The sequence below is a fragment of the Lithobates pipiens genome, unplaced genomic scaffold (assembly GCF_037356315.1).
Source record: "Lithobates pipiens isolate NorthernLeopardFrog02 unplaced genomic scaffold, aLitPip1_a1.2 Scaffold_35, whole genome shotgun sequence".
Lineage (NCBI taxonomy): Eukaryota > Metazoa > Chordata > Amphibia > Anura > Ranidae > Lithobates > Lithobates pipiens.
In genome coordinates this window covers 7,859,793-7,886,850 of record NW_027507811.1, presented here as the reverse complement: position 1 = coordinate 7,886,850, position 27,058 = coordinate 7,859,793, and the positions used below count along the sequence as shown (strand labels likewise).

Genomic DNA, 27,058 nt, shown 5'->3' with positions numbered 1-27,058 from the left:
TTGCTATGTGAGGCCTAGCCATTACTGCTCACCTCCTCCATCACAGGAGCAAGCTCTCAAATGCTGAGTTCAGAGCTACTGCATCATGGGAGACAAAGTGCATGTTACATAGTTAGTCAGGTTGAAAAAAGACACAAGACCATCTAGTTCAACCAAAAAAAAAAAAAAAAAAAAGTGGGGTGCAGCTTGATGTGGAGACAACAATATACCTGGGTCGGTGCAATAGGACTTGTATTAACCACTTGAGACCCGCGCTATAGCCGAATGACGGCTACAGCACGGATCTCCTTTTCTGGGACTACGTCTATTGACGTCGTCCCGTGCACGAGCGGCCTGCGCGCCCCGCTCTGTGATCGACGAGTCTATGAGACTCGCCTGATCACCGATCCGTGCAAGGGGTCTATCCCGACCCCTTATCACGTGATCAGCTGTCAGCCAATGACAGCTGATCATGTGATATAACGGAGCCGGTAATCGGCTATTATTCCTCCTCGCGCTGATAGCGTGAGGAGAAAAAAAAAAAAGCCGATCACCGGCGGCCGCGATCGGGACATCAGTCCCGATCACGGCCAGCCCTGCCAGTGCTCACCTGCCCCCTCATAACTATACATAATAAAAAATTAGTGCCCCCCGTCAGTGCCCACAGTGCCACCCAGCAGTGCCCACAGTGCCACCCAGCAGTGCCACCCAGCAGTGCCCACAGTGCCACCCAGCAGTGCCCACAGAGAGAAAAGATTTGACATAGAGAGAAAAGATTTGACACAGAGAGAAAAGATTTGACATAGAGAGAAAAGATTCGACACAGAGAGAAATGATTCGATACAGAGAGAAAAGATTTGACATAGAGAGAAAAGATTCGACATAGAGAGAAAAGATTCGACATAGAGGGAAAAGATTCGACATTATAGAGACAATAGCAAAAAAGGTCGAATGTGCCTAACCTAACTCTATTAGTCCAAGATTATTCGACACAGAGAGAAAAGATTCGACACAGAGAGAAAAGATTCGACACAGAGAGAAAAGATTTGACATAGAGAGAAAAGATTTGACACAGAGTGAAAAGATTTGACATAGAGAGAAAAGATTTGACATAGAGAGAAAAGATTTGACATAGAGAGAAAAGATTTGACACAGAGAGAAAAGATTTGACATAGAGAGAAAAGATTTGACATAGAGAGAAAAGATTCGATACAGAGAGAAAAGATTCGACATAGAGAGAAAAGATTCAACATAGAAAGAAAAGATTTGACATTATAGAGACAATAACAAAAAAGGTTGAATGTGCCTAAACTAACTCTATTAGTCCAAGATTATTCGACACAGAGAGAAAAGATTTGACACAGAGAGAAAAGATTCAACACAGAGAGAAAAGATTTGACATAGAGAGAAAAGATTCAACACAGAGAGAAAAGATTTGACACAGAGAGAAAAGATTTGACATAGAGAGAAAAGATTCGACATAGAGAGAAAAGATTCAACACAGAGAGAAAAGATTTGACACAGAGAGAAAAGATTCGACATAGAGAGAAAAGATTTGACGCAGAGAGAAAAGATTCGACATAGAGAGAAAAGATTTGACGCAGAGAGAAAAGATTAGACATAGAGAGAAAAGATTCGACATAGAGAGAAAAGATTCAAAACAGAGAGAAAAGATTTGACATAGAGAGAAAAGATTTAACATAGAGAGAAAAGATTTGACACAGAGAGAAAAGATTCGACATAGAGAGAAAAGATTTGACGCAGAGAGAAAAGATTCGACATAGAGAGAAAAGATTCAACACAGAGAGAAAAGATTTAACATAGAGAGAAAAGATTCGACATAGAGAGAAAAGATTCGACATAGAGAGAAAAGATTCGACACAGAGAGAAAAGATTTGACATAGAGAGAAAAGATTTGACACAGAGAGAAAAGATTTGACACAGAGAGAAAAGATTCGACATTATAGAGACAATAGCAAAAAAGGTCGAATGGTCCTAAACTAACTCTATTAGTCCAAGATTAATCGACACAGAGAGAAAAGATTTGACATAGAGAGAAAAGATTCAACACAGAGAGAAAAGATTTGACATAGAGAGAAAAGATTTGACACAGAGAGAAAAGATTCGACATAGAGAGAAAAGATTCGACACAGAGAGAAAAGATTTGACATAGAGAGAAAAGATTCAACACAGAGAGAAAAGATTCGACATAGAGAGAAAAGATTTGACACAGAGAGAAAAGATTTGACATAGAGAGAAAAGATTCGACATAGAGAGAAAAGATTCGACATAGAGAGAAAAGATTAGACATAGAGAGAAAAGATTTGACATTATAGAGACAATAGCAAAAAAGGTCGAATGTGCCTAAACTAACTCTATTAGTCCAAGATTATTCGACATAGAGAGAAAAGATTCGACATGAAGATTCGACGAAGCAGTCACAGCGAGCGGACATTTATGGTCAAATGCTCCGCCCATAGGCTACAGAAGAATCCTAATGTTGGTTGACTAGTAATAATAATTAATAAATATAATTATTACTAGTGTCATACAACATTAGAATTCTACTATAGCTTGTAGGCGGAACATTCGACCGGAAATGTACGATTGCGGCCGTCGTACAGTTTCGCTGCTCCATCGAATCTTCTTAGAATATTTGACAGACACCATGAGCCTTCAATGACAGATTCCACCTTAATTATTTCGCATTTTCGGACGAATACATTTTTTAACGAAATGAAATAGATAAAAACAAACTTCGGGAGTAACTAAATTTATTTTTCGGACGAAAACTAAATTCCAAAACGATATATTTTTCTAGTCCCTGCTCTGTCCACTCGCCAAAACCATCCCTAAAAATAGGCTCTGCCTGACCCAAGGTGGCTGCTTGAGTCACATGGGGCGGCAGCATCCAATAGGATAGATTCCCCAGTGACCAAGGAAACCACAAAGGGAACCTTGTTCCTCCTGACTTCCTCTCCAGCAACAGTGCCAAGCACCACCTGGCTGTGGAGAAAACAGACTGCCCCTGCCTACGCACATGTGATAGGGTTTGAATCCATTAGCTCACTCCTATGATGGTGGAGGTGATCAGTAAGGGCTAGGCCTCTCTCAATGTTCAGGGAGTATTCCAGTCAAGCTCCATGAGTTATGTAAATGGCCTATAGCAAGGGCATTATTCAACTATAGCCAAAACTCTTGGTGGGAGTGGAGATGACACCATCTATAAGGATAAACGGTACATATACATACCTCCCAACATTTTAATATGGGAATGAGGGACACCTACTAGCAAATGTATGTAGGCATAGGACGCGCTCCCTGCCACACCCCCTTAAAGGAGATTTAACCTAAAAAAATAAAGTTAATTAAATCCACAAATGCTTTTTTTTACCACTACTATTCCTTTATATTGGCTTTTAAAATTTACAAATGCAGCAATTTAGAAATCAGATGAAAAGTTTAGCATTGAGAAACACTTTTTGAAAGATAAAAAGTGCATTTTATATACAACTATATAGATCAGACCAAAATGAGGGACAAATGAGGAACAGAGGGTCATTACTCGAAATCAGGGACAGTCCCTCGAAATCAGGAACAGTTGGGAGGTATGCATATACACACACAGCATAAGGCTAGGTTCACACTACGAGACGTTTCTCGGGGCTGCAGTTCCTCTGCGCTCCACAAGATGGTGAGCTCACTTCTACCCAGACAGGAAGTCTCTATGGAAGACAGGAAGTGATGTCAGGTATAAATAGGAAGTTTCGGGTGAGAGGTGAGTCGGGGGGAAGTAGAGAGGAGACATTGCTTGAAGTGGCAGTAGAGGAGGTAATAAGATCTTATTTTCTATTTACACCCAGTAACCCCCCCCGTCATGTCCAAGCCCCGAGAATCATAGAAAACACTAACCTGTCCAGAATAAATATGTTCCCACCGGAAACCGCAGTCAAGGTTGGATCTAGATGTTCTGATTTGGGGGTACACAAAGATTCAGGAAACCGGTACTCCCTGATGATATCAGAATCCCCAACATTACATGAGAATCTCCCTTCGCATCAGCATTCCCCATCGTCTCAAGTCCTAGAGGGTATGAATAGAATCTGGGGGGACACAAACCACTCCAACACCCAAATATATCTGACCCTTAGAAGTTCTTTAATGCATCTTTATTTTATACCCCTGATATCCTCATCCTATTACTGTTCAACAACTACCCATCCTGATAATTGTTATTTGTGTGTAGAAAAACCTTCAATGATGACTGCAAGAATGAGGATGGAGGAGGACCGGAGCCACATGACTGAGAGGATACTAAACCTCACACTGGAGATCATCTACCTGCTGACCGGAGAGGTGAGGAGGATTCTGGGAGGTCACATGACATCACTCTTATCTCTATTAATAAAAACACAGACCTGACCGGAGAGGTGAGGTGGATTCTGGGAGGTCACATGACATCACTCTTATCTCTATTAATAAAACACAGACCTGACCGGAGAGGTGAGGAGGATTCTGGGAGGTCACATGACATCACTCTTATCTCTATTAATAAAACACAGACCTGACCGGAGGGGTGAGGAAGATTCTGGGAGGTCACATGACATCACTCTTATCTCTATTAATAAAACACAGACCTGACCGGAGAGGTGAGGAGGATTCTGGGAGGTCACATGACATCACTCTTATCTCTATTAATAAAACACAGACCTGACCGGAGAGGTGAGGAGGATTCTGGGAGGTCACATGACATCACTCTTATCTCTATTAATAAAACACAGACCTGACCGGAGGGGTGAGGAAGATTCTGGGAGGTCACATGACATCACTCTTATCTCTATTAATAAAACACAAACCTGACCGGTGAGGTGAGGAGGATTCTGGGATTCTAACATGATATTCCTATTGGTTCTCCAATACAGAGATTTCCTCTGGTGAAGTCCGGTGATCATATGACCATCACAGTGCCTCCATGTGACTCCCTAAAACCCGAGAGACACAACATGGAGAAGATTCTAGAAGTCACCAAGAAGATGATGGAGCTGCTGACAGGAGAGGTGAGGAGGATTCTGGGAATTCTGGGACATTATCCAGTAACAGACAAGGGATGTGTCTGGATGGTGACTGTATCATTGTGTGTGTCAGGTTCCTATAAGGTGTCAGGATGTCACTGTCTATTTCTCCATGGAGGAGTGGGAGTATTTAGAAGGACACAAGGATCTCTACAAGGATGTCATGATGGACAATCAGCCGCCCCTCACATCACCGGGTAAGAGGAGACTTTATTGTAAAGGAGAGAGCAGTACGGAGGCTCCACCTAGATCCCCCATCATCTGATAAACACATAGAAACAATGTATTCAGTCAGTGTGTGTGTTTCCTACAGATGGATCCAGTAATGGGAACCCACCAGAGAGATGTCCCCGTCCTCTGTATTCCACACAGGAAGGTCACACCATCCCCCACCATCATCAGGTAGGTGGAGTTGAGGGTCGGGAACATAAAGTGATTGAACACTCTGACATGTGGAGATGATGTGTGGACTCTACAAGATGATATTTTCTATGTGATCTCACATCATAAATACTTCTATGTTACAGATGTTATTTTCTGCCATTCTGTTGGTTTAGGGTGAAGATCTGATGAAGATGAAAGTTGAGGGTGAAGTAGAAGAGACGCATGTGAGGGATGATCAGCAATATACGGAGGAGGCTGGAATGACGAGGACATTCATAGAGGAGGACACTCCTACAGAGATCAGCACAGGTGACCCATCATATATTCTTCTCTTATCTCTGCTCTGTTACTGCTCACTGATTGGTCCAGAGTAGGGCGGGAGCTGAGTGATATCAGCCAATAATAGGTTGATAACGGTCCCCTCCCTGTACTGATACCCTATTTGGGGTTCAGCTGGCAGTATTAGGTTGTGGGTCACTCCTAGTTACAGTAGCACAGATATGATAACACAGATTGAGCCTTTCTTAGGTTGGTTCCTCTTCTTCCAGCCGACTTATAGCTAAATATTACCATAAAACTCTATTACCAGTCTTGTTAGTCTGAAAAGTAAAAAGTAAACTTTCCTGGAGCAAATAATGCTACACACTCCTTTCTATTCTGCATATCACCAGAAGCCTAGGTCTATGGTGGCTTGTTCTATGGTAAAGGGTCGACAAATCTGAACTTTGACCCTCTTGTCTACCAGAGATCACATGACCCAGTGCCTAGGCTTGTGGTTGTGTGAAGAGCATGGACCTCCCAGCCCCCATTGGTTCCTGCTCTTCTGACAAGGCTGTGTAAATGTAGAAGTGATCTGGGAGGAGGACCAAAGGACTGAAGAGGGGGGAAAAGTCCCGGCTGGTTGGGACCTCCACAGAGAACATCTCCTCACTCATATCTACCTGATCCAGATGGGATCTTGATGGAAGTGAACTAACCCTCTCATATCTATTGATGATGTTTTTATATTTTTCCAGGACACGCCATGGAGAAACCCTCAAAGGATCGTCTCACTTTATCTCCAGGTTGTAGAATGGAAGATGAGGACATCACAGGAGATTGTGGAGGAGAAAAGACAATGATCTCCACTATGGATGGTGGACTTCACAGTGTTGCTAGATCATGGAATCCCTCCGACTCTGAGCAACCTCGTACTGTGGGGGATGGTGCCGAGATTCAGGGGGAGAAGACATTTCCCTGTAATGATTGTGGGGAAAGTTTTAGCTCTGCATTCGATCTTATTATACATCAGAGAACTCACACGGGTGAGAAGCTTCATTGTTGTTCTGAGTGCGGAAAATGTTTTCCCCATAAATCAGAACTAGTCAGACATCACAGATCTCACACGGGGGAGAAGCCGTATTCTTGCCCTGAGTGCGGGAAATGTTTTTCACAGAAGTCCCATGTTACCACACATCAGAGGTCTCACACGGGGGAAAAGCCGTATGCCTGTTCTGAGTGTGGAAAACGTTTCTCACGAAAGCCGATGCTTATTGAACATCAGATAAGCCACATGCAGGAGAAGCTGTTTTCCTGCCACGATTGTGGAAAATTTTTTACACAGAAGAGGAATCTTTCCACACATCAGAGAATGCACAGGGGCGTAATGCCACATGTCTGCCCTAAGTGAGGGAAATGCTATCCACAAAAATCAGAACTTGTTCTACATCAGAGATCTCACACGAACGAGAAGCTGTATTCCTGCCCTGAGTTAGGGAAATTAGGGAAATGAGTTAGGGAAATGTTTCTCCCAGAAGTCCTACCTTCTCAAACATCAGAGAACCCACACCGCTCTCGAGCTGAATTAGTGTCCTGGGTGCAGGAAATGTCTTCTATATGGATCATATGTTGCCGCACATCAGAGATTTCACACTGGGAAGAAGCTCACCTTGATATACACCTCAGAAAACACGTGGCTGAGCGCTCCTCTGATCTTTATCATGGAAGAAACACTTTATATGGAAATCAGAGATCACTGAAGACTTCAAAGTTCTGTCTGTCTTCCTCTGCTAGGAGAGAGAAGGAGGGGGTGTCACTGCCGGTTGGGTTCCTCTAGGAGAGAGAAGGAGGAGGTGTCACTGCCGGTTGGGTCCCTCTAGGAGAGAGAAGGAGGAGGTGTCACTGCTGGTTGGGTCCCTCTAGGAGAGAGAAGGAGGGGGTGTCACTGCTGGTTGTGTCCCTCTAGGAGAGAGAAGGAGGGGGTGTCACTGCTGGTTGGGTCCCTCTAGGAGAGAGAAGGAGGGGGTGTCACTGCCGGTTGGGTCCCTCTAGGAGAGAGAAGGAGGGGGTGTCACTGCTGGTTGGGTCCCTCTAGGAGAGAGAAGGAGGGGCTGTCAAGGCTGGTTGGGTCCCTCTAGGAGAGAGGAGGAGGAGGTGTCACTGCTGGTTGGGTCCCTCTAGGAGAGAGAAGGAGGGGGTGTCATTGCTGGTTGGGTTCCTCTAGGAGAGAGGAGGAGGGGGTGTCACTGCTGGTTGGGTCCCTCTAGGAGAGAGAAGGAGGGGCTGTCAAGGCTGGTTGGGTCCCTCTAGGAGAGAGGAGGAGGAGGTGTCACTGCTGGTTGGGTCCCTCTAGGAGAGAGAAGGAGGGGGTGTCATTGCTGGTTGGGTTCCTCTAGGAGAGAGAAGGAGGGGGTGTCACTGCTGGCTGGGCTCCTCTAGGAGAGAGAAGGAGGGGGTGTCACTGCCGGTTGGGCTCCTCTAGGAGAGAGAAGGAGGGGGTGTCACTGCCGGTTGGGTCCCTCTAGAAGAGAGAAGGAGGGGGTGTCACTGCCGGTTGGGTCCCTCTAGGAGGAGGGGGTGTCGCTGCTGGTTGGGTCCCTCTAGGAGAGAGGAGGAGGGGGTGTCACTGCCGGTTGGGTCCCTCTAGGTGAGAGAAGGAGGGGGTGTCACTGCTGGTTGGGTCCCTCTAGGAGAGAGAGAAGGAGGAGGTGTCACTGCTGGTTGAGTCCCTCTAGGAGAGAGAAGGAGGGGGTGTCACTGCCGGTTGGGTCCCTCTAGGAGAGAGAAGGAGGGGGCGTCACTGCTGGTTGGGTCCCTCTAGGAGAGAGAAGGAGGGGGTGTCACTGCCGGTTGGGTCCCTCTAGGAGAGAGAAGGAGGGGGTGTCACTGCCGGTTGGGTCCCTCTAGGAGAGAGAAGGAGGGGGTGTCACTGCCGGTTGGGTCCCTCTAGGGGAGAGAAGGAGGGGGTGTCACTGCCGGTTGGGTCCCTCTAGGAGAGAGAAGGAGGGGGTGTCACTGCTGGTTGGGTCCCTCTAGGAGAGAGAAGGAGGGGGTGTCACTGCCGGTTGGGTCCCTCTAAGAGAGAGAAGGAGGGGGTGTCACTGCCGGTTGGGTCCCTCTAGGAGAGATTAGGAGGGGGTGTCACTGCCGGTTGGGTCCCTCTAGGAGAGAGAAGGAGGGGGTGTCACTGCCGGTTGGGTCCCTCTAGGAGAGAGAAGGAGGGGGTATCACTGCTGGTTGAGTCTCTCTAGCAGTGTAGTGTGATCTTCAGAAGCTTCAAAGGAAGACATCATGGTGAGAGAGGAGCTACATGTTGCTTGTGGAAGAGTAATGCCGCGTACACACGGGCGGACTGTATGGCGTACTTAGTCCGTCGAAACACATTTCAGCGGACAGTCCGCTCGTGTGTGGGCTTCAGCGGACTTTTTCAGCGTGCAGTCTGGCGTACTAAGTATTTCGGATTTTTCGAAATTCTGTCCGTCGTACTTTGGTTTCAGCGGACAATACGGTCGTCAGTAGGCTAGTTCGACGGACTAAGTATGGCGCATGCTCAGAAAGGATTTACACGGCGGAAGGGTGCTTTGCTGTGTATTGGACTTCCTATTTCTAGTCCCGTCGTACGTGCTGTACACGTCATCGCGCAAGCTTTCGACGGACTGTTTGTGCATCCGTGTGCGGTCAAGTCCGTTCAGTCGAAAGTATGACGGACTGTCCGTCGGATTGTATGACGGACTAAGTACGCCATACAGTCCGCTCGTGTGTACGCGGCATAATAGATAATAGGGGAGATCAGACTACATGACAAGACTTCCAAGTTCTATCCAGTCATTATCGACCTGCATGGCAGCTTCATTTGCTTGAAGAGCGCCACCTTTTGGCTAAAAGAGGAAAATACGACATTTTCAGTTGTAACATTTCACATTTTCTTAATAAAAAATTCAAATATATTGATCAAGAAAAATAATTTGTATATATGGTTGAACGACAATATGAAAGTGATTATAAATGATCACCTTGTAAAACAACCCGTACAGTTTAAAATATAAATTATATGCAAAACATTTTTGTATAGATAAAAACATTTTTTTTTATAAAAAAACTTTTTTTTTTTTAAAATATGTGATCACATTCCCTCTGTTCTCAGCTGCATTAGAGCTGGGGGGAGGAGAAGCAACAGCACACCGGGCTTCCCAGTGAATGGCTGGGGGGGGGCGTCTGATCATTGGAGGAGAGCAGGTTGAGTTCCCAGCATACCTATAGAACTGACCACGCCGTGCTCTACTGCATTGTGTGGTCAGTTTTTTTTAAAATAGGAAAGCAAGGGCACTAGTAGGAACACCGGGGATTTCACATAAGGGAAGCAATGCCAAGAGAACAGGAGACTTCCTCGTACAAGTACATGGTACAGCAGCCAAATATCAGTAATATGAAGTGTTGATGTAACAAACGCTTTAATGCTTATATGCTAATGCTGGGCTCTTTGTATAATACCAGGGCTTCTTGCCAGCAGATGACATGTTATCATTATTATTCTCTCATTGGAATGTCGTGTTGTGCAGTCTGTAGAGAGAAAGGTCTGCTACTATATTACAGCCACAATCTAGGTTGTGACCAATCTGACTGGGTGTTCCAAAATAACAGAAATGAATGTCTCTTGTAATTGTTGGGGCTTGTGCAAATTCTTAGGGAGTCAAAAATGTGAGATGCTTTGGGACAGAGGTGTCCAACCTGCGGCCCAAGAGAGTTCAGCATACAGGCCCAGGCATGCCTGGAGGGACTCCGTGCAAGCACAGAAACCACAGGGGCCAGCAGGGACAAGCTAGGCATAGGAACATATGGAGGGACGTTGGGGATGCCGTGCAAGCATAGCAGCCACGGCGGCTGGCACTGAGAATCCAAACACAGACAAGGCTGGAGGGATGTCGAAGCTGCCATTTTTGTACTAGCACTGGCAGCAGTGCATACAGGGACTTCCAATAGTAGCAGGCGAGTAAATGTTGCATGGCTGTATCTACAGCAGTGTTGGGGGGTTGCACCCCTCCAGAGGCCCCTGCCCCCAGTTTTTGAAGGTTTTTTTTTGTTGGGTGATCAGAAGCGAGTGGAGGGTTGGCAGAGAGGGGTGTAGTCTGTTCTCCCCGATCTTCAGCAGCAGAAGCCTCAAAGGAAGACCACATGTAGCGCCGGTACTCCTGAAGAGTATTCACTATGTCTGTAAATTTAGTTTTTTCCCAAGACTGTAGTTGAGCCTTGGGGTTAATTGATCTAAATTGTGGTTTTGGCATCAGTTTGGCTGGGCTGTACTAATGTTCTGCCTGGTCATAGGTGTAGGTGGCACCTTTGACAGTCATTGGAACGCAGTCTGGTTGGACGCATTGGGTACCAAATTCTCTCTCTGAGCCAATCAGTGGGTGCGTTATCTCGCTGTGTATTCCAGGAGAGGGTACTTAAGGTGTTGAAGTCACGTGGTTCTGGGGTTCCGGTCCAGAAGTATGTTCTGACTCCATGGTCCTGGTCCTCCTGACCAGCCCCCCCAGGGGCCCTCATGGCCTGGGGTGCGGATCCATCCGTTTCCGAGTCTCGGAACTGGCTAGTCCGAGGCACAGTAACTGGAAGGAGGATTCTAAAGTGGTCCGGTGCCGTCTCGGGTTTTGGAGAGGCCCAGCAACTCGTCATGCGACCAGGGGAGGACTCTTCGGAAGAGGGCCACGCACGAGGCTGGCTGCTCGGTAAGAGCCTGGAAGCTGAGCTGTATGGACAACGAATTGAATCCACATTTCTTACGGTATCGCCGGACCGGCTGCAAGATACTGGTACCGCAAGAAGATTTCTATTTTCAACCTTCTGTTACAACTAAGTTCCTGGGAGAGACTTTCTGTGTTCATCTAAAAGTTTGCAACCAAGTCTGTGGCAGAGACTTTTCTAAGTTTGAGTCATTTGTCGGCTGCTAAGTCCATAAACCAGGATTTATCCGACGGTGGAAATATCCAGTTGCGAGTGGCTATTCCCTGGATTACCTAGAGCAGTGATGGCGAACCTCAGCACCCCAGATGTTTTGGAACTACATTTCCCATGATGCTCCAGTACACTGCAGAGTGCCAGAGCATCATGGGAAATGTAGTTCCAAAACATCTGGGGTGCCAAGGTTCACCATCACTGACCTAGAGAGAGACATTTATTAACCACTTCCCGGCCAGCGCACGACGATGTACGTCGACAGAATGGCACGGGCAGGCATATTGGCGTAAGGTACGTCCAATATTCAATGCCGCCCTGCCATCGGGAGCGCGCTCCCGCGCTGGTCGGGACCCCCGTGAGTCCGGTCGCGGGACCCGCGGACTCGATCGCCGCAGGCATCCTCGCGATCGTCTCACGGAGCGGCCGAATGAAGGAAATGCCGTGTAAACAACATTTCTCCATTCTGCCTAGCAACTAGTGACGCTGATCTCTGCTCCATGTGATTGGAGCAGAGATCAGTGTTCACTAAATGAAAGCCCAACCCTCCCCCCACAGTTAGTAACACACCCCTAGGAACACTTAACCCCTACACTGCCACCCACTGGTTAACCCCTTCACTGCCAGTGTCATTTACACAGGAATCACTGCATTTATATAGCAGTGATTACTGTATAAATGACAATGGTCCCAAAAATGTGTCAAAAATGTCCGATGGGTCCGCCACAATGTCGCAGTCACAATAAAAATCGCAGATCACCGCCATTACTAGTAAAAAAAATAAAATAATAAAAAATTATTAATAAAAATGCCATAAAACTATCCCTATTTTGTAAACACTATAACTTTTGCGAAAACCAATCAATAATCGCTTATTGCGATTTTTTTTACCAAAAATATGTAGAAGAATACGTATCGGCCTAAACTGAGGGAAAAATTTTTTTTTTATATATTTTTGGGGGATATTTATTATAACAAAAAGTAAAAAATAATGCGTTTTTTTTTCAAAATTGTCGCTCTATTTTTGTTTATAGCGCAAAAAATAAAAACCGCAGCGGTGATCAAATACCACCAAAAGAAAGCTCTATTTGTGGGAAAAAAAGGACGTCAATTTTGTTTGGGAGCCACGTCGCACGACCGCGCAATTGTCAGTTAAAGCGACGCAGTGCCGAATCGCAAAAAATGGTCTGGTCTTTTAGCAGCAAAATGGTCCGGTCTGCAAGTGGTTAAGTGTCAGCAGTTTCAAAGTTCCTGAGCTTCCATACTGAGAGACTGTGTTTCTGTTCAACGTTTTAAGAAAAAAAAAAATCCTAAGGGAATTCAAGTGTCGGTCTCTGGGCCATCAACCTCGGGAACCCCTAGACAAGAATGATGAGTTACAAGGCGGAGGAGGTAAATGGTAAGCCCAAGAAAACCAGCCGCTCCTTCGGGGGTCAGTGCTACACACGTCTGGAGAAAAGTGGCATATAATACAGGTAGGTGAAGAGAAGGGGAGATCAGACTACGTGACAGGGCTGGCCATTTCTGTCCAGTATTCATCAGCCTGCAGAGGTCAGCTTCATTTGCTTGGAAAGCGCCATCTGCTGCTTGAAAGTGGAAAATATGACATTATCAGGTGTAACATTTCATATTTACCTGATACAATTGCAAATATAATAATGCATATTTGTATTAAACATTTCTATTTTTTAAACTCATGATATTCTTTGTAAGTTGATTGATTAAAGTCTTCAGATTTGTATGATGAAATGTTCTTTTATTTTCCTTTTATTCATTTTCCTAACACTACACGTAAGGTCCATCCTTTAGTTTTTAGTCTTAATCTTGTGTCTTAGTCATTTGGTTTTCCCACATTGTACTTGTTGGAACAGCCGACTCTCCCGCTTCTCATCAATCTCAGGACGTCTCTAGAAGACTCCAATGATAAGTCCATCAGTTCTTCCCGTAATTCCCCCTCCGCACCATCACCACCTCCAACCACAAGATCACTTTCACATCACATCTAACATAGAGAAACCCCCCCTCCATCTTTTCTATGTCCTATGTCCCTCTAAACAAGAGGATCAGCATGTATAAAAACATCCCAGTCTTGTGAGGAGTCAAGCCGTGTTTCTGGAACACCAACCACATCTCCAACCACAAGATCATCCTTCTTCCTCACTTTCACATCATATCGAATATAGAAAACCCCTCCTCCATCTTTTCTATGTCCCGTGTCCCTCTAAACAAGAGGATCAGCATGAATACAAACAGCCCAGTCTTGTGAGGAGTCAAGCCGTGTTTCTGGAACACCAACCACATCTCCAACCACAAGATCATCCTTCTTCCTCACTTTCATATCACATCTAATATAGAAAACCCCCCTCCATCTTTTCTATGTCCCATGTCCCTCTAAACAAGAGGATCAGCATGTATACAAACATCCCAGTCTTTTGAGGAGTCAAGCCGTGTTTCTGGAACACCAACCACATCTCCAACCACAAGATCATCCTTCTTCCTCACTTTCATATCACATCTAATATAGAAAACCCCCCTCCATCTTTTCTATGTCCCATGTCCCTCTAAACAAGAGGATCAGCATGTATACAAACATCCCAGTCTTGTGAGGAGTCAAGCCGTGTTTCTGGAACACCAACCACATCTCCAACCACAAGATCATCCTTCTTCCTCACTTTCACATCATATCTAATATAGAAAACCCCTCCTCCATCTTTTCTATGTCCCGTGTCCCTCTAAACAAGAGGATCAGCATGAATACAAACAGCCCAGTCTTGTGAGGGGTCTAGTCGTGTTTCTGGAACAACTACATTCTCATCACTGAAAACACCAATGTCTCCTATTCTGCCTTCAGATTTGTATGATAAAATGTCCTTTTCTTTTCCTTTATTCCATCTTCTAATTCCCTGTACACGCGGTCGGACTTTCCGACGGAAAATGTGCGATCGGAGCGTGTAGTTGGAAATTCTGACCGCGTGTAGGCTCCATGGGACGTTTTCCATTGGAATTTCCAACACACAAAGTTTGAGATCTGGATATAAAATTTTCTGACAACAAAATCTGATCGCGTAAATTCCGATCGTGTGTAGACAATTCCGACACACAAAATGCCACGCATGCTCAGAATAAATTACGAGACGGAAGCTATTGGCTACTGGCTATTGAACTTCCTCTTTATAGTCCCGTCGTACGTGTTTTACGTCACCGCGTTCTTGACGATCGGAATTTCCGGCAACTTTGTGCAACCGTGTGTGCAAGACAAGTTTGAGCCAACATCCGTTAGAAAAAATCTGACAGATTTTGTTGTCAGAATGTCCGATCGTGTGTACAGGGCATAACATTACAAGTAAGGTCCATCCTGTAGGTTTTAGTTTTAGTCTTAATCTTGTGTCTTGGTAGTTTGGTTTTACCGGTTTGTACTTGTTGGAACAGCCGACTCTCCCCCTCTCATGAATCTAAAAGACGTCTGTAGTAGACTCCAATGATAAGTCCATCAGTTCATAGACCCGTCTATCATTCCACCCGTAATTCCTCTTCCGCACCATCACCACCTCCAACCACAAGATCATCTTTTTTTCCTCACTTCCACATCACATCTAACATAGAGAAATCCCCCTCCATCTTTTCTATGAGCCATGTCCCTCTAAACAAGAGGATCGGCATGAATACAAACAGCCCAGTCTTGTGAGGAGTCAAGCCGTGTCTCTGGAACACCAACTACATCTCCAACCACAACATCATCTTTCTTCCTCACTTTCACATCACATCTAAGCCCTTGTACACACGGTCGGACATTCCGATGGAAAATGTCCGATCGGACCGTGTTGTCGGATAATCCGACCGTGGGCTCCATCGGACTGTTTCCGTCGGAATATCCGACCAACAAAGTTTTAGAGCTGGGCTATAAAATTTTCTGACAACATGATCCGATCGGACTTTGTACGATCGTTTGTAGAGAATTCCGATCGGACGAAGTGGCACGCATGCTCAGATCAAATTCCTACACCAAAGCTATTGGCTACTAGCCTGAACGTAGTCCCATCGTAACGAAATAACGTCATCACGTTCTGAACGATCGGATTTTCCGACAACTTTGTTCGACCGTGTGTATGCAACAGTTTCGGGCAAAATCTGTCGGACAAAATCCAACGGATTTGTTTGTCAGAATGTCCGACCGTGTGTACAAGGGCTAACATAGAGAAATTCTCCTCCATCTTTTCTATGTCCCGTGTCCTTCTAAACAAGAGGATCAGCATGAATACAAACAGCCCAGTCTTGTGAGGTGTAAAACCGTGTTTCTGGAACACCAACCACATCTCCAACCACAAGATCATCTTTCTTCCTCACTTTCACATCACATCTGTAGCACCCTGGAGTTTAGGCAGGGTTGCTCCACACAAATTTACTTGCCAGGAACAATTATCCTGGTTGATTGTTGGAGATTTATTGATTTCTCCCTAAGTTTGGCCTTGTTGCACTTGTCTCTTCTACCACTAGGTGGCCGGGTACTTGGTGGTACTAGATATGATAAGGGCAACATAAGGTCAGGTTATGGGTATGTGGGGTGTCTCAGCCAATGGGCAAGGGTTTTCTTGGATCCATTGGCCTGCTGGGAGAGCCTATATATTCGGGTGGAGTCAGGTGATCTATGTTCTGTGCCACCTGGATGGCTGTCTGGGTGGACGTGTGTTGTATTGTTCGGGCTGCTAGGCCAGAGATTGGGTCTATCCTGGGCACATCTGGCTACTAGGCTGTCTGAGGGCCTAATCAGAAGCAAGAGAGCAGCACAAGGTTGGGATCTTGCAGTCCAACCTAAAGTGACGGTTCTGCGGGCCAGAGAACCTGTTGTGGTCGGAGGTAGAAGGGAAGCTGTCACCATTAAGGGACCAACCACCTTATTACCACAGTGAGTAGCTGAAGCAAGTACCGGAGCAGAATTCTCTCCAACCGGGGACAGTGAAGAATCTGGAAACTTCAGTGGGTATTAAGCCATGGACCCAGCCAGCGGAGGTGACGATTGCAGAGCAGCCTTGTGTGTCAAGCCAGGGACCGAGCAGGCCAGCAGGGGTTACGCTTGAGAGGTATTTTGAGTGCCAAGCTAGGCACCCAGCAGAGAGTCAGGGGTGACGCTTGGGGGAGATACCACCGTGAAGATTGGAGGAGCTCAAGGGATTCAGTGGTAGTGAATCAGTGGGTCTAGTGAAAGACTGGGAGCTCAGTGGGCTGAAGAACTACAAGGAGTGATTGCAGTGGAAGTGACGGAACTGTTAAGCTTTGTGTTAATACTAGCTCATTATGAAATACTTACCTCAGATTGAAGCTGGTGCAGCGGTCCACCACACACCGCTGTGACCAGCGGCATGTCCCCCAGTTATTTTCGGGTTCGCGGACTCCGGCACTGTGATTGGCCGGAGCCGCAACTCCCACGCATGTGTGGGAGTGACGTTGCGGCACAGCAGCTGAAGAAACGGCATGAGCGAGCCGTTTCTTCAGTGCGCATGTGCCGATGACGCCCTCTCCTACTTAATTAGCCCAGTTGCAATGACAGCAGACACCCCCTAGGCCAGTGATGGCGAACCTTGGCACCCCAGATGTTTTGGAACTACATTTCCCATGATGCTCAGCTACACTACAGAGTGCATGAGCATCATGGGAAATGTAGTTCCAAAACATCTGGGGTGCCAAGGTTCGCCATCACTGCCCTAGGCCAATGTTTCTCAACTCAAGTCCTCAAGTACTCCCAACAGGTCATGTTTTCAGGCTCTCCATTATTTTTCACAGGTGATTTGATCAGATTCACTGCCTAATGCCATGTACACACGATCAGATTGTCCGGCGTACTTAGTCCGCCGAAACGCATTTCACCGGACAATTCGATCGTGTGTGGGCTTCAGCGGACTTTCTCAGCGTAAAGTCCGGCAGACTTAGAAAGTATTTTTGCAGTCCAATCTTTCCGCCGGACTTGGGTTTCAGCAGACAATACGTTCGTCAGTATGCTAGTCCGGCGGACTAAGAATGACGCATGCTCAGAAGCAAGTACGAAAAGGAAGCTATTGGCTACTGGCTATTGAACTTCCTTTTTGTAGTCCCGTCGTACGTGCTGTACGTCATCCCGCTAGCAAACGCCGGACTTTCTGTGTGTCCGTGTGTGGCCAAGTCCGTTCGGTAGAAAGTCCGCCGGACTATCCGCCGGATTGTTTGCCAGACTAAGTACGCCGGACAATTTGATCGTGTGTACGCGGCATTACCCTGTTTCCCCGAAAATAAGACCTAGCATGAAAATAAGACCTACAAGGACTTTAACTAGGGCTTATTTGGGGGGTAGGGCTTATATTGCAGCCATCACCGACAATCACGCTAGGTCTTATTTTCGGAGAAACAGGGTAGTAATTACCACAGCCGTTTCATCTGAGGGAAATCCCAAAAACATGACCTGTTGTGGGTACTTGAGGACTGGAGTTGAGAAACATTGCCCTAGGCCAGTGATGGAGAACCTCGGCACCCCAGATGTTTTGGAACTACATTTCCCATGATGCTCCACTACACTGCAGAGTGCATGAGCATCATGGGAAATGTAGTTCCAAAACATCTGGGGTGCCAAGGTTCGCCATCACTGCCCTAGGCCATTACCTCACCTTGCTGCAACAGTAGGAGAATGTAAGTGAAGGTAAAGCGGAGTGATAACCCCCAGTACCTCTGCACACATGCAAGTGACAGAAGTGTAGGAGTGCTGTACCTCTGCTGTGCTCATTATGAGGGGTTTCCACCATTCCTGTGCTGTACTGACATACTGAGCACAGCAGAGGTGCAGCCCCAGGAGGATGTCAGCACAGCACAGGGATGGTGGGAGCCCCTCATAATAAGCAGCCCCAGGAGGAAGTCAGCATAGCACAGGGATGGTGGGAGCCCCTCATAATAAGCAGCCCCAGGAGGAAGTCAGCACAGCACAGGGATGGTGGGAGCCCCTCATAATAAGCAGCCCCAGGAGGAAGTCAGCACAGCACAGGGATGGTGGGAGCCCCTCATAATAAGCAGCCCCAGGAGGAAGTCAGCATAGCACAGGGATGGTGGGAGCCCCTCATAATAAGCAGCCCCAGGAGGAAGTCAGCATAGCACAGGGATGGTGGGAGCCCCTCATAATAAGCAGCCCCAGGAGGAAGTCAGCATAGCACAGGGATGGTGGGAGCCCCTCATAATAAGCAGCCTATGATGTATGTTAGAAATATGTTTTGCTCCAGGGCCTCCACACATATAATAGGTAATCAAGAAATTAGATGTTTAACCACTTGCAGACCGGACCATTTTGCTGGTCAAAGACCAGACCACTTTTTGCGATTCGGCACTGCGTCGTTTTAACTGACAATTGCGCGGACGTGCGGCGTGGCTCCCAAACAAAATTGACGTCCTTTTTTTCCCACAAATAGAGCTTTCTTTTGGTGGTATTTGATCACCTCTGCGGTTTTTATTTTTTGCGCTATAAACAAAAATAGAGCGACAATTTTGAAAAAAACGCATTATTTTTTACTTGTTATAATAAATATCCCCCAAAAATATATAAAAAAACTTTTTTTTTCCCTCAGTTTAGGCAGATACGTATTCTTCTACATATTTTTGGTAAAAAAAAAAAATCGCAATAAGCGATTATTGATTGGTTTGCGCAAAAGTTATAGCGTTTACAAAATAGGGATAGTTTTATAGCATTTTTATTAATAATTTTTTATTATTTTTTTTTTTTTACTAGTAATGGCGGCGATCTGCGATTTTTATTGTGACTGCGACATTGTGGGGGACCCATCGGACATTTTTGGGACCATTGTCATTTATACAGTAATCAGTGCTATATAAATGCAGTGATTCCTGTGTAAATGACACTGGCAGTGAAGGGGTTAACCAGTGGGTGACAGTGTAGGGGTTAAGTGTTCCTAGGGGTGTGTTACTAACTGTGGGGGGGGGGTTGGGCTTTCATTTAGTGAACACTGATCTCTGCTCCAATCACATGGAGCAGAGTTCAGCGTCACTAGTTGCTAGGCAGAATGGAGAAATGCTGTTTACACTGCATTTCCTCCATTCAGCCGTCCGGTGAGACGATCGCGGGGATGCCCGCGGCGATCAAGTCCGCGGGTGCCGCGACAGGACTCACGGGGGTCCCGACGCGCTCCTGATGGCAGGGCGGCATTGAATATTGGACATACATGTACACCAATATGCCTGCCCGTGCCATTCTGTCGACGTACATCGTCGTGCGCTGGTCGGGAACCACTTAATTTATGCTTCTTGTAAGCCAAAAGGTGCTCCTTGGCTTCTGGGTCTCTCTATGCATCTAGGTTGTGAAAAAGTCTCAGACATGTATTATCGCCATACTCAAGAGGCGTATCAGAATGTGTTTTAGGGTGTCATTTTACGTATGCCCATGCTGTGTGCGAGAAATATCTTATTAATTGATGACAACAGATTTTATTCACTTTCCAAATAATTGTGGCAAAAAAATAAATAAATGACAATGCCTCTTACTAAATACCTTGGACTGCCTTCTTATCAGAAAGGGGTCATTTGAGGGGGGGGGGGGTATTTGTACTGTCCTGGCATTTTAGGGACTCAAGAAATGAGATAGGCCATAGGTACATCAGGATTGCTCAATTTTCAACTATATATCCCGTAGATTGTGGACCCTATAACTTTCGCACAGACTAAATAATATATACAGATTTGGGTTATTTTTTTTACCAAAGAAATGTAGCATTTTGGGGCGAAATTTATGAAGAAAGATTATTTAAAAAAAATGTATAACAGAAACTAAGAAAAACATTGCTAGGTCGGAGGAAACATTGCTAGGTCAGAGGATGACCATGCTCGTTTTATTGACTTGGGATGATGCGTATCCTGTTTTACACAGGACGTATGCTGTCCTGGAAGATGACTGGGGAAATATGATTGGTGTAGAAGACATTTCCTGTACTTGAGGCACCTAATGTGTTTTAAGGGTTGTGTGGGATTTATGATGACTGTAAAGATGGGCTTTCTGAGAAAAACATTTCCCACACTCAGTACAGGAGTACGGCTTCTCCCCCGTGTGAGACCTCAAATGTCTATCGAGATCGGTTTTCAACACAAAACATTTCTCACACTCAGGGCAGGAATACGGCTTCTCTCCAGTGTGGTATTTCAAATGCCCATCGAGACGGGATTTACGTAAAAAACATTTCCCGCACTCGGGGCAGGAATACGGCTTCTCGCCTGTGTGAGTCCTCAGATGCAGATTGAGATCCGTTTTCCATACAAAACATTTCTCGCACTCAGAGCAAGAATACGGCTTCTCCTTCGTGTGGCATCTCTGATGTGCAGCGTGATTGGACTTCCGGGAAAAACATTTTCCGCACTCGGAACAGGAATACGGCTTCTCCCCTGTGTGGGACCTCCGATGTGTGACCAGTTCTGATTTAAGTATAAAACCTTTCCCGCACTCTGGGCAGGAATGTAGCGCCTCACCAGTGTGTATTCTCTGATGTGCAGAAAAATAGGACTTCCGTGAAAAACATTTTCCGCACTCAGGGCAGGAATACGTCTTCTCCCCTTTGGACAGATGGACAGATCTCTGATGTCTGACCAGTGAAGCTTTATGAAAAAAACCTCTCCCGCACTCAGAACATGAATGAGTCTTCTCCCCCGTGTGATATCTCTGATGGACAGCAAGACTTATTTCTGAGCTAAAACTTTCCCCACATTCAGTGCAGGAACATTTCTTCCACCCCTGAATCCCGGCCCCATCCCCCACAGTACGAGGTTGCTCAGAGTCGGAGGGATTCCATGGTCTATCCACACTGTGAAGTCCACCATCCATAGTGGAGATCATTGTCTTTTCTCCTCCACAATCTGCTGTGATGTCCTCATCTTCCATTCTACAACCTGGAGATAAAGTGAGACGATCCTTTGAGGGTTTCTCCATGGCGTGTCCTGGAAAAATATAAAAACATCATCAATAGATATGAGAGGGTTAGTTCACTTCCATCAAGATCCCATCTGGATCAGGTAGATTTGGGTGAGCAGATGTTCTCTGTGGATGCCCAAACCAGGTAGGACTCATGCCCTCTTATAAGAACTGGTATAAAGGCCTTGCGACCTCCTTCCAGATCCATTCTATGTTCGTACAGCCTTGTCAGAGAGTGAGGGAACCAATGGGGACTGGGAGTTGCTGTTTGCAGAACCTCAAGCCTAGACACATGTGACCATTGGTAAAAAAATTGTTCTTATTTCATACTGACAGACCCTGTGCTTTTGCACAGATTGGCTTATCAAAAGCCAAGACTTCAGTTGACAAGCAGCACTGTAGGAAGCTTGGAGCAGTATATGCTCCAGGAAATATGTTTACATTTTTCTGCTATGGCTTTTTTTTTCATCTCAGCAAAACTATCAATAGGGTTTCATATTGAAGCGAAACCTCAGAGTATTAATGAGCCAAAAGTTTGGTGAGGGGCAGCTATAGTGAACCATGTTGAGGGCATGTGGCCTGGGTATGGTTCAGGGGGTGCACAAGCTCATCAGCTCAAGCTCATTGGATGGACGCCAATATTTTTTTTTGCATGGAGGTCCACCTTGACCCTCATCATGACCTAAAACGACTCTTTGGTCTATTCAAATAACAGTGAATGCAGGTGGGCTTACACTTGACTCTCCCTAGTCTCACCAACTGTGATTTATCAGTAGCAATATACAGGACTGCACTATGCAAGTTATTGCCATTCCTGTCATTAAATATTGTTTGAAAATCAGCAAGAATGGCTTGACTATTACTGAACTAAGCTCCCTGAGGACATATGGGTGTAAACCATCAGGCCCTGGTGAATTGCTGGCTATCACTGAACTAAGCTCCCTGAGGACTCATGGGTGTAAACCATCAGGCCCCGGTGAATTGTTGGCTTTCATTGAACTAAGCTTCCTGAGGATCCATTAGCGCAAACCATCAGGCCCCGGTGAATTGTTGGCATCATTGAACTAAGCTCCCTGAGGACTCATGGGTGTAAACCATCAGGCCCCGGTGAATTGTTGGCTTTCATTGAACTAAGCTTCCTGAGGATCCATTAGCGCAAACCATCAGGCCCCGGTGAATTGTTGGCATCATTGAACTAAGCTCCCTGAGGACTCATGGGTGTGAACCATCAGGCCCTGGTTAAATGTTGGCTATCATTTCACTTAGCTCCCTCAGAACTAAAGGGATTAAACCATCAGGACCTGGTTAATTGTTGGCTATCATTGAACGGAGCTCCCTGAGGACCTATTGGTGTAAACCAGGGGTAGACAACCTCAGCCCTCCAACTGTTTTTAAACTACAAATCCCATGAGACATTGCAAGACCCTAACAATCACAGGCATGACTCCTAGAGGCAGAGGCATGATGGGATTTGTAGTTTCACCACAGCTGGAAGGCCAAGGTTGCCTACCCCTGGTGTAAACCATCAGGCCCAAGTAAATTGTTGGCTATCACTGAACTAAGCTTCCTTAGGACTCATGGGTGTAAACTATCAGGCCCTGGTGAAAATGTTATTTCTTGATCATACATCACGGGACACAGGAGCTTCATTACATAGTGGGTTATGTAGGCACCTCTGGTGATTGGACACTGGTTGACCCTAATTAAGGAGAATTCCTCCCCTATATAACCCCTCCCATCTGGGAGGCACCTCAGTTTTTTCGCCAGTGTCTATGGTGGTTGGTCACGTAAAACATTAGCTCTATGCAGGTCCCTGCGAGGGCCTAAGGGCTACAACAAACCTGATCCATACCTCGGGCTGATATTTTGACTCCCAAGATGGTATGGTACCCGGGCCTCGTCAGCCGAAGAAGCGAGGTTTTGCCTGTAAGTCCTCTCCATTGGAAGACTGGGCTCTGGGAAAACCAGACTTGGTGTACTGTTTATACAGAGCGCACGAAAGTTTCTGGCAGAGCTTTCTACATGGCCCAGGTAGGAGGTTCTTCCGAGAAAGAGCCCCAGATAAACCTGAAGGTTGGCTAACAATACCCGCCGTGATGGGTGAAGGCTGGAATTTGTCTGGTTCAGCAATTCCTGCGGCGAGGACAGGTAAGGGAAGTTAATCCTGTATATATATAATTATATGAATGGATTTCTTCATTATGAGTAGTTGTATGTCTTACCTGGTTTCCACCACTAGAGGGAGTAAGAGCAGCCTGATGCATACTTACATGCCTTTCAGTACACACGCTCAGTGAAGCCTGGTTCTCCAGCTGACTCACGTCTCCATTACAGTCCCTGCCACATCAAGGTAAACAGGGGTCCCACGTAGTCTGGGGGTCCCACGCAGCTCCGGTGGAGTTCTCCTTCCGCCCCTGGATCCTGCTGTCCTCATGCACGTGCGCGGGCGTGTTCCCGGCCTAATGGAGGAGGGGGGAGTGTGGTTGTGAGCCGTGCACGTTGGTGTGCACGGCGCTGTAATGCACAGGCGCCAGGCGGCAGATTTAAAAAGCCCAGAGCGTCAGGGGGCTGTAAGTGGAGACACAGGAGCTGTGGGCTGTAAGCATCCGTGGGGATTGGATCCAGGCAAACCTAGACACCTACTCAGCATCAGGTTGTGCAGTTTAAGCATATATATATTTATTGTGAGACTTTAAGCACAACAGTGATTGCACTTGTACTAGTACCTCTGCTTTGTAGCTTAGGACTATGTCTCCTCGTAAGAGGGTTTCAGGGGGAGGTAGCAAAGGCACTGGTAAATCACCGCCTAGGTCCAGGGGTTCTAAAAGAGTGCCTGTAAGTTACCATCCCCCCCTGCAAGACTGGAGCCAGCCTCTCAAGACGAGTCAGTGCACCTGTCAGGTTTTGCAGCCTCTCCTAATGTCTCAGCCCCGGTTTATGTCACTGAGGATTCCCTTAGGGCTATTTTGGAGGGTTTTTTTTTTTTTTTTTTTTTTTTCAACCACTCAGTGAAATCAATTTATTAACCGTGGGACCACCTCAGCTTACAGCTCAGCGTCCCTTCCATGCAGTCACATCATAGTGGCAAGTTTTTTTTTTTTTTTTTTTTTTTTTGAGAGTGTTAATGCCAGGCTAACAACCTTCATAATAACCATATCATCCCTCCGGTATCACACTCCCATCTTATCCCCCTTCTAGTTCTTACCTCGACCCCCCCCCCTCCTTCCTATCTGTGGACCACCTTATCTTGTTTTCCCTGTGAGAGTTTTAATTTCTATCTAGTTTGTACCTTATTGTATCTTGTCTACACCTATTTTAGGGCTTTCTCAACCCCTCTGAGATGAGCCATTTCTTCCTAAAATCTGCCCAACACTTCCATTTCTCTATGATTGGTGTATTACTCCGCTCTTCCAAGCTGACTCTCAAACACTCCATCTTATAGGTCTTTTCTACCGCATCCACCCATTCCCACATTGACGGGGCCTCCTTCTCTTGCCATTTTTTCGGTATTAGTTTTTTACCTGCATTCAGCAAATGGGGAATCACCGATTCCTTATATTGTCTGAGCCCAATTTTTGTCCCATGGAATAACACTACCCAGGGATCAGCTTTCACCTCTTTGTTAGTAATCTCTTTAATGAAGGCTAGGATTTGGTTCCAGTACAGTTCTATTTTTGGACAACTCCACCACAGATGTGTCATCGTGCCCAACTCTTTACATCCCCGCCAACACTCCCTAACACCATCCCGCTGAAATTTGCTTTTCCTCTCTGGGGTGTAGTACCATCTCGTCATACATTTGAAACTCATTTCCGCAGTTCCAGCATCTACCGCTGAGCCATGCACTAATTTAAATATTTTCCTTAATATTGTGTTATCTGGCTGTGTTCCTAGTTCCCTCCCCCATTTTTTGATGTACACAGGTACCCCCAGCTCTACTCCCTCCACCAGCGTTCTATACCATCTCGAAACAATTTTCTTTGATGTCTTTAATGAACATAATTGTTCCAAAGGAGTTAAATCTTCCGCTGTTCTAATCTGTGGGGGGAGTTTTTTAATAAAACTTGAAAGCTGTGCGTACCTCCACTCATCAATTATCATCATCTCTTTTTTTTGTGCCAACTCGTGATATGGTGCTATCCCCTCTCCTTTCATTACATCTTTTAATTTTACCTCTTCCTTGACCCAATTTCCTCCTATCTCCTGACACCCTGGTAAAAAAAAATTATTGTGCTTTAACGCTATAAGTGGTGAATTGTATTTCCCATTAAATTGCCTATATATCTTATCCCAAATCCGCAACGTGTTTCGTGTAATGTTGTTCCCTTCCAAAAATACACTTCTCTCATGTGGTGGGTTCCAAATTTGCTTCTCCAATTTTGTTCTGCATAATTCGTGTTCCAATCTCACCCATCTTTTCTCTGTGTTATCCCTTCTACTCCATTCGCTCACTCTGGACACTACGACTGCTTCATAATAAGTCTGCACGTCTGGCATTGCCACTCCACCCCTATTTTTTGGTTGTCGGAGTGTCGCGAAGGCCACCCTAGCTTTTTTATTTTTCCAGATAAATTTCATTAGGATGGTTTTTAATTTCGATAGGTATACATTGGACAAAGGTATTGGGAGCATCTGGAACCTATATAAGATCTTAGGGAATATTATCATCTTTAATGAGTTTATTCTCCCCAACCACGATAGTGGTCTATAGCTACACCTTTTACATTCTGCCTGTATCTCATCTAATAACGGAATGTAGTTACAGCGGTACATTTTCCTTTCTGTTTTTGATAGTTTTATCCCTAAATATTTCAGTTCGCTCCTCCACTGGATTTTCCAATTCTGTTGCATACTTTGTGCCTCTCGCTTGCTAATATTAATATTCATTATCTCCGATTTTGACCTATTAATTTTAAAGTTTGACACTTCCCCATATTGGTCTAGTAGATTTAATAATTCTGGCATAGATGTCTTGGGGTTGTTTAAATACAATAATATATCGTCCGCAAAAGCAGAGTATTTGTATTCAACTTTTCCCACTTTCACCCCCTCTATTCCAGGGTCTCCCCTTATTGCCGCTAAAAGTGGTTCCAAAGAGAGCACAAATAGGAGGGGCGAAAGCGGGCAACCTTGCCTTGTACCCCTCTCCATCTCAAAGGACTCTGACTCACACCCATTAACTTTTATACATGTCTTTGGGTGTTCGTACAATACCTTCACCCTCTGTACCATCTTTGGTCCAAACCCCATCTTCTCCAGTGTCTTAAACATAAACCCCCAGTCTACTCTGTCGAAGGCTTTCTGTGCGTCCAGCGACAGAAGCAGACTGGGGGTTCCACCCTGTCGCATCTTCTGGAGCAGGAGGAGTGTCTTTATTCCGTTGTCCTTCCCTTCCCGACCCCCTATGAATCCTGTCTGATCTGGGTGAACCAGTGTTGTCATTAAATCCTTCATTCGCTCTGCAAGTACTTTAGCATAGAGTTTTGTATCT

At 45.8% G+C, this 27,058-nt stretch overlaps 3 protein-coding genes across 4 annotated transcripts in view; 2 read left to right on the top strand and 1 right to left on the bottom strand.

The window, feature by feature from the left end:
- LOC143955807 (uncharacterized) overlaps positions 1-9,640 on the top strand; it is a 99,000-nt gene extending 89,360 nt beyond the window's left edge. For both annotated transcript variants that reach the window (XM_077465927.1, XM_077465928.1), the window contains 2 exons: positions 5,609-5,744; positions 6,452-9,640. In XM_077465927.1, the coding sequence (XP_077322053.1) occupies positions 5,609-5,744; positions 6,452-7,104 (789 nt within the window). In that variant the 3' untranslated portion in view covers positions 7,105-9,640. The remainder of the gene's footprint in view (positions 1-5,608; positions 5,745-6,451) is intronic.
- The window catches only part of LOC143955711 (uncharacterized), a 338,238-nt gene that overhangs the window by 279,266 nt on the left and 31,914 nt on the right, over positions 1-27,058 (bottom strand). The gene's annotated exons all lie outside the window — the stretch shown is intronic.
- Positions 3,762-5,168, top strand: LOC143955368 (uncharacterized; the record flags this gene model as incomplete). Its single annotated transcript, XM_077465431.1, has 3 exons — positions 3,762-3,810; positions 4,226-4,335; positions 4,902-5,168. Coding segments are annotated over exons 2-3 (366 nt in total), but the record flags the coding sequence as incomplete, so codon positions are not given.